The sequence below is a fragment of the Nematolebias whitei genome, chromosome 4 (genome assembly GCF_014905685.2).
Source record: "Nematolebias whitei isolate Nwh7 chromosome 4, NemWhi1, whole genome shotgun sequence".
NCBI classification, from domain to species: Eukaryota; Metazoa; Chordata; class Actinopteri; order Cyprinodontiformes; family Rivulidae; genus Nematolebias; species Nematolebias whitei.
This window is the reverse complement of record NC_056501.1, coordinates 47,188,346-47,196,763: the sequence shown is the minus strand read 5'-3', so window position 1 is coordinate 47,196,763 and position 8,418 is coordinate 47,188,346. Positions and strand designations below refer to the sequence as shown.

The window sequence follows — 8,418 nt, the reverse complement described above, 5'->3', positions numbered from 1 at the left end:
TGTATAAATGTGATTTAAAGCTCTGATTAGTCTCTACAGATTCAGATTAGCTTTGTCTAGATCTAGTAGAGTGCTGTATGAAGGGGTAAATGAGCACACAGATTGTGTTGTAAAGAGCTCTGAGTATCTTGATCAGATAGAAAGGTGATATTTAAGTACAGTCTATTTATCTTTTTTCAGCTGCTCCCCTCCTCAGGGGTCGCCACAGCGAACTAACTCATATGAAGACTTGAGAACTGTTTTTATGCTGGATGTCCTTCCTGACACAACCACAGACCACCGAGCTACCATAGCCCTCTGTGTGAAGCAGAGAGCTGCCATCTAGGGCATCCAAGGGAGCAAATGGTGGGAGTTAAGGGCCTTGCTTAGGGGCCCAGGGTGGGGCAAATGAGGGTGGAGGCAGGTGTGGGTGCTTCACCTTTCATACCCACATTTTGATGTTGTTGGTCCAGGGAGTTGAACCGGCAACCTTCTAATCACAGGCCCACCTTCTTTAACCTCTGTGCCACCACTTACTCAAATATAAGACAAGTACTACTACTACTAATAAAATAAAATAAAATAAAATACTACCCCTGCTCTTCTCCAGAGTGTAACTCCTCCCACATGAATGTCTTGCAAGAAAACATGAAGGTTTTACTGTCAATACAATTTGATCTGTCTGGTGGACTCAGTATCTCGTCCTTTGAGTTGAACGTCTCGTTACTCAACCCCCCCCCCTTCCTTCCCCCAGCTTCTGATATTTAATTAGTATTTTTGCTTGAAACACCCGTCCCTGATGGCGTATGAAGGAGATCAAACCTGTTAACGTTGGACGTGATTATGCTCTTGACAGGTGTGCTCTTCGGACCAGGAGCAGGATAAAATACTGGCTCCTGATTGGCTGCTTTGGAGCGGTGACCACCGTATGGCTCAGCAGAATATGAGGGATACGCACCAAACGTCCCCGCCTTCATTCCTCCACTCTAATGCACAAAAAGCAGCAATAATAATATAATGAAATAAAACAAGCAAACATCAGATGTTAAGTGTTTCTGATACGATCGAGTAACGAGTCACCTGTTTGCTGGGAGACGAAGGTTTGAAAGGAACTGAAAAGTCATTCTTTTGGAGTGGGAGGGGCTTGTGTGCAGGTGGGAGGGGCTTGTCGCTGCGATATGGATTGTGTTGGAAATAATCTTGTGGGTGAAAGTTGCTCCTGAAAGGGCCATCTCTCAGCTTGGAGCGATGGATCGCTGCCTGCCTCTAAATGACAGATGTCACATTCAGTTATATTCAGACGACTCACGCTCCCCAGTGTTTGAACGAATACTTTTGTTGGTGCACGTCACAGTAAAACGCTCATTGTTGTTCCATGATTTGTGTTAAATCTTGTTCACACTAGATGACAGTCCCAACACAAAGTAATCATCCAGAACATGAATAGTGGTGGTGAGACATTGACCCAGTGGGCTCCACGTGCTGGGTCCATGGAAACAAACCTTATATAGTGACATCACTGTGGTTCAGGTGTAGCTGGTTCATGAGGGCAGGTGGGGCTCAGCCTCGCCTAACAAAAGACACTTCGCCCTCCAAGTAGTTCCCACTAATAAATAATATAAGTAATTATCTAATTATTTTCTGTTCAGGAAGTGAGAACGGGTCAGAGCCTCAGCAGGTGAAATCATTAAGTGTGAACATTGATCTTCTGTGACTGCTGTCTGTTCTCCACAGCTCTGTGATAAATCTCATCAAGTCTACACCTGGTGGTTTTGGGAATCCCTTTTTTCCATGACGCACTTCTTCAGTTTTTAAGTTTTTAGAAATATTTTGCAGAAGTTTTGTCCCTCTCTCATTTAGCTTCGTTAACCCGGGGTTTTATTGGGAAATTATTGTTTCAGATCTGTCTGTTTTGTTTTATACAGTTGAACTTGAAAATATATCAGATGTTGGTGCAGGAGGCGTCTCTGTTTTAACAATGCACAACCTTGACCTGCGTGATGGAGGGGGAAAAAAAGAGACAATTTTGTTCTCAAAAAAGCAGCAAAAAAAACCCCATTAAACAACTATAAGCAGTTGATAATTGGTGACCGGTGTGTTTCTTTTGTTTTCATAAACCAAGTGTGGGTCAGAACCTGGGTCTGTTGAGTCTTTTGTATCTTATGATTAGATTTATGTGTTGAGGTATGTGACTTGTGTTTTCATTTAATCAGTTCTTTGTGTTTCCCTTGTCATGTGTCAGCCTGCCGCACCTGCACCTGCGCCTGCGCCTGCACCTGCACCTGCACCTGCGCCTGCACCTGCACCTGCACCTGCGCCTGCGCCTGCTCCTGGTTTCACCTGTCCCAGCTGGAGCCACTTCCCGGCTCTTTTGTTTACAATAAAGTTTAGTTTTATTTTGAGCTTCTCGTGTTTTGTCTGCATTCTGGATCCACCCTGCTGACTGACAGAGGGATCCAAACGCGCTGAGCATCTTCACTCTTTTCCACTCAAGTGAATCTATTTACATTAATGTTCTGTTTGTTTAAGTTGCACATCTTTTGCAAAGGGAGATTTGCACCTTGAACTTGACTGTCAGCCAAACAGGGATGCTCTGCACAAGCACAGTTTATTCTCATTTAATAAGTTTAATTTATTGGGAACTGTCCATTTTTATGTGACTGACTGCCATGGTAAAACATGTCTGACTTTTAAAGGTTTTTGGGTTTGTGACAAACATCTAGCATCAATATATTTACCACGTCCTGAGGGCCTGAGGTAAATGAACCTAAACAGAAGAAACAATAAAAAGGAGCAACATGCTGCACAGCTGCCTGCACAGCATGTCAGGAGAGGTCTAATTCATCCTCTGACCCAACCATGAGGGTCAGATATTGTTGCATCTAATAAATTATCAAATAAATGCAGAAAAACTAATATTATTAAGTATTAAATGAAAATAGGAGGATCCAGTGAGGATAAATAAAGCACAACATGTCTCCAGTCCATCCTGAACTTGGTTTTTATCTGGTCCGGTTACATGTTCATACAATTTTAAGGAGTGTATTAATACTTCCTTTCAGATCTGGAGTTGATTGTGAGAAAACATTTTCTTCTTTGTGTCACGGTTATTGTTGTGTCTGTGGATGAAAGTTACATTTAGTTAAAGAAAGAAGCTGTGAAGTCCTGAATCGAGGGAGACAAAGTTTTCTTGGTTCTTTTTGATTACAATCAACAAATGCAGCATTAAAATTCTTGTTTTTGTGAAACTGGCTCTTTTTGAGCTCTTTTTTTTTTTTTTTTACCTTAATGTGCACAAGAACAAACTTGTGACTCAGGACAAACTCCCAACAGTTGCACAATGATTTGTCACAGCAGTGGGTCAACAACATGTCACGCCAAATTCAGGATTTTTGTTTGAACCATAATTCATCCTCTTGAGACAGTCACTGAGCCCTGCGATCATTTATTATTTTAAAATTATTTTGAAGACAATCTTCTCCTCACACTTGTCATGTAAAGTGAATGAAAACCAAACGTGGACTTAAAGCGAAGACACAAACCAGAAGCAGCTCGAGCAGATACCTTCAGTGTTTCCTTTGCAGTGTCGTACGGGTCAGAGGCGTACGGGTCCAGTTTGGACAGGGTCACGTTGGGATAGCTGCAGAAAACAGCCTGTTAGCATGTGCAGGTGTTGCTCTGTGAGTCAGAAACCTCCACAACCCGTTCAGTCACTGATGGCTTCAGTGTTTCCTGACAGTGGTAATTCCTTACTTTTAATAAATGATCACAAAATCATCTTTCTCTTTAATTATTGCACACTGCTGATAGTACAACTATGTTAGCAAAATATGTCATCAACCATAAATGTTGAAACTTTCATGTAAAAAAAAACAACTGGCCTTGCGATCCATAGAGATTTAAAAAAATTGTATTCAAAACTATATAAACTGATTATCTGTGCTGCTGATTATCCATGCTGCTGATTATCTGTGCTGCTGATTATCCATGCTGCTGATTATCTGTGCTGCTGATTATCCATGCTGCTGATTATCTGTGCTGCTGATTATCCATGCTGCTGATTTCTTGCCTTTAAGATGCTGTATTCATATCCATCTGCTCACAACGACTCATGTTCAGGCTGCTGTTTAATACACCGTATTATTTAACATTATTAGTGTTAGCGCATATCTTTGCTCCTTGTATGCTGTTTCTTTTTATACTTTTTTTTTGTTGCTTTTTTTGGATGTAACTGGGACCTTGAGTACATAATTTCATTCCACCTCATGTACCACATGCGATGCAAATGACAATAAAGAACCCTGAACCTTGAACATTATACCAAATCCACTTATTACCCTGAATTAATCCACTCGGACAAACAATTTTAAACTTCTTTTTATTTCTTAACCAAACTTTCCAAACACAAGCATCTCTTCCACCTCATCTGCACTCTGCTGCTTTCTTTCTCTTTAGTGACAGAGTGTCATAAAATGAATTCACCTGCTCCTCAGTTCAAACCCTGACATTAATGCCTCCTCCCAGCTCTCTTTACAGCTCTCTCTTATCTGTGTTTCAGCTCTCCTTTTTCTCAGACGTCTCAGATTTCATCCTCCACTTGTCAGTTGGATCCTCTCCCTGCAGTTCTGGTAACATCCTGCCTCCCCTCCCTGTTCCTCCTCATCTCTTCATCCATTCTTCACTCACCACTGCTACATTTTCAAAACAGTTACCAGCACTCCATTATTATTAATTTTATTATTATTATTATTATTATTATTATTATTATTATTATTATTATGGTGTTGACTCAACTAACTTTAATAATCTCAGCCCAGTCTCGAATGTACTTTTTGGTCCAGGCTCTGGTTTTCTCTCCGTCCTCATTCTCCTTGATCTGAGCGTGGCCTTCAACTCCGTCTCTCACTCCATCCTTCTCCATAAACATCTGTCAGCGTCACTCTTAGCCCCCTGGACTGGTTTAAATCGTATGTTTCTGGTCGCACTCAGTTCGTTCAGCTTCAATTTGTTGCTTCCAAGCTATCCACTTTAACCACTGGTGTGCCACAGGGCTCTTTCCTGGGGCGTCTCCTCTTCATCATTTACCTCCTTCCCTTTGATTATATTATTTGAAAATACGACATCAGTTTTCATTAGTATGCAGATGACACCCAGCTGCACTTTTCCAGTAAACCCATTTCCATCGCCCACCCACGTCCCATACCAACTTACCAACTGCCTAATTGAACTTTTATCCTGGATTTCTTCAAACTGTCTCAAATTAAACTGGTAAAACTGAATTCCTCATTGTTGGAACAAAATCAACTTTATCCAAAACTGACACTTCTCCCATTTTTAGTGGACAAAACTTTGTTTCCTCACCCACTCAGGTTAAAGTCTGGGTGTCGTCCTGGACACTGTCATTTCAGTCCCACATCATTGTCACCTGGTCTGCATATTTTGGCTTCACAGCATTAATCGTCTCTGCCCCTCATACTACCGCTATACTTGTCCACAGTCTCGTTACGTCCCATACTGTAATGCTCTTCTTTTGGGCCTCCCTCACAAATCCCTTCATAACTTCAACTGATTCAGAACCCATCAGCCCACATCACCACCAGAACCCCCTCCTCCACATTACCCCTGTTCTGTACAAGTTTCACTGGTTACCAAACTTCACATTAATTTCAAAATGATTTTGCACATATTTAAAGCCATCCTTAATCTCCATATTTGTCTGACGTCCTTCACGTTGCCACCCTGTCCCATTCCCTTAGACCTGCCTCATCGTTACGCCTCACTGTTCCTGCCGCTCGCCTCACCAACATGTCACCCAGACCCAACAACACCCAGCTCTGGATCTCACCGTCACCACAACTCAGAAACTGGACTCTCGTTTTAAGGCCAGACACAAAACCCATCGTTCACGATTACCTATCCAAATGGATTATAATTCTTTTTGTCTTGTTCTTTTGCTGCCTTTTTGTATCTAGATGTTTTTATATGTATGTGTTGCTTGAAAGGTGCCTCTAAATAAAATGTATTATAAACTAGATGCACCTTGTTAAATATTAACCTTTGGAGTCAACCCTAATCAAGATGGCTGCCACAGCTAATTGAACTTAGTCTATACAAAAAAACAACAACACTACACCTCAACCAAGTTAATAAATATTCAACTAAATCTGGTGTGAGAGTAGCTGAGATTCACTCTCAACATGTTCTACGTTCAACCACATCTAACAAGATCTCACAATGTTGCCCACAACTGTCAGCATTTACAAAGTTCAACCAAAATCAGTTAAACTTTTTTATTTCTCAGCACAAGATGACAGCAGCCTAAACCTCCGGCAGCGGGCGATATGCATTCCTTCAGGAAGGCTAGGCCTTGAAGTTTTATGGGTCCATCAAAAGGCAGGTGTATCATGATGTAGTCTCAGTCTGTAAGTCCATAAACGTTCTCTTGCCCAGCCCAGAACCTCTGATCAGCCCAAGATAAATTAATGAAACTTCAGATGAATTGCACCACCAGTAGACGGTGTGTTGCATAATCATTTTGTTACATCCGCTCTTAAAACAAGTAAATATCAAGGTCATTGATCGCCCGGGTCACTGCTACAGATCGCTGTACAACAGTTTGTCCATGGACGTATAATGTGCTGTATATGGTACTCTTGTATGATTTACAGTTCTGAACTAGAAACTAACCAAAAAAGTGGATCAATAAATCATCTAGTTTAAATTCTGCACTCATTCAACTATAAAATTAACAGTTTTTATCACATGTGATTGACTGAGAGTAAACGAGAACAGGTAAACCTGTAACCGCTGCCTTTCTTGGGGGGTGAGGTAAGAATGTTGCGTCCAGATGAGCGATGAGTTTTCTGGGGGACTGACAGCACACTCAACGCTTGGATGGGTCCAGACAGAGTCCCGTAGTAACTTCCTGAACCACAGCTGAGAGCAGAAGAACTCATGAACCACAGAGAAACTGCACATATATACAGGCGCTGGTCATAAAATTAGAATATGATGAAAATGTTCATTTATTTCAGTAATTCCATTCAAAAAGTGAAACTTGTATATTATATTCATTCATTACACACAGACTGATATATTTCAAATGTTTATTTATTTTAATGTTGATGATTATAACTGACAACTAATGAAAACTCCAAATTCAGTATCTCAGAAAATTAAGACCAATTAAAAAAAAAAGAAGATTTTTAGAAATGTTGGCCAACTTTAAAGTATGAGCATGAAAAGTATGAGCATGTACAGCATCAGTACTTAGTTGTTGCTCCTTTTGTCTGGATTACTGCAGCAATGCATCGTGGCATGGAGTCGATCAGTCTGTGTCACTGCTCAGGTGTTCTGAGAGTCCATGTTGTTCTGATAGTGGCCTTCAGCTCTTCTGAGTTGTTGGGTCTGGTGTACCACATCTTCCTCTTCACAATACTTCATAGATTTTCTATGGAGTTAAGGTCAGGTGATTTTGCTGGCAAATTAAGAACAGGGATACCATGGTCCTTAAACCTGGTACTGGTAGCTTTGGCACTGTGTGCAGGTGCCAAGTCCTGTTGGAAAATGAAATCTGTATCTCCATAAAGTTGGTCAGCAGCAGGAAGCATGTAGTGCTCTAAAACTTCCTGGTAGACGGCTGTGTTGACCTTGGACCTCAGAAAACACAGTGGACCAACACCAGCAGATTAATTGGCACCCCAGACCATCACTGAGTGTGGAAACTTAACACTGGACCTCAAGCAACATGGATTCTGTGTCTCTCCTCTTTTCCTCCAGACTCTGGGACCTTGATTTCCAAAGGAAATTTGGACATGTCATCTGTTGGTGTTGGTCCACTGTGTTTTCTGAGGTCCAAGATCAACACCGCCATCTACCTGGTTTAAGGACCATGGTATCCCTGTTCTTAATTGGTCACCAAAATCGCCTGGCCTTAACTCCATAGAAAATCTATGAAGTATTTTGAGGAGGAAGATGTGATACACCAGACCCACCAACTCAGAAGAGCTGAAGGCCACTATCAGAACAACCTGGACTCTCATAACACCTGAGCAGTGAGACAGACTCATCGACTCCAGACCACGATGCATTGCTGCAGTAATCCAGACAAAAGGAGCAACAACTAAGTACTGATGCTGCCTATGCTCATACTTTTCATGTGCATACTTTAAAGTTGGCCAACATTTCTAAAAATCTTTTTCTTTTATTGGTCTTAAGAAATATTCTAATTTTCTGAGATACTGAATTTGGGATTTTCATTAGTTGTCAGTTATAATCATCAACATTAAAAGAAATAAACATTTGAGATATATCAACTATTTCATCTAATTTTATGACCAGCACTTGTATGCATATGTGTATTTATATGTATATATATATATATATATATATATAAATATGTGTGTGTGTGTATATATTTTTATATATATGTGTGTATGT

General features: G+C 40.9%; 1 protein-coding gene across 1 annotated transcript in view; it reads right to left on the bottom strand.

Annotated features, from left to right (window-relative positions):
- Window positions 1–217: 217 nt before the first annotated feature.
- Window positions 218–8,418, bottom strand: part of c4h4orf47 (chromosome 4 C4orf47 homolog) — a 24,725-nt gene continuing 16,524 nt past the window's right edge. The window contains exons 3-7 of the mRNA XM_037675106.1: window positions 6,778–6,915; window positions 3,544–3,619; window positions 1,060–1,245; window positions 802–965; window positions 218–260 (exon numbers count right to left, since the gene is read on the bottom strand). Coding sequence (XP_037531034.1) covers window positions 218–260; window positions 802–965; window positions 1,060–1,245; window positions 3,544–3,619; window positions 6,778–6,915 — 607 coding nt within the window. The remainder of the gene's footprint in view (window positions 261–801; window positions 966–1,059; window positions 1,246–3,543; window positions 3,620–6,777; window positions 6,916–8,418) is intronic.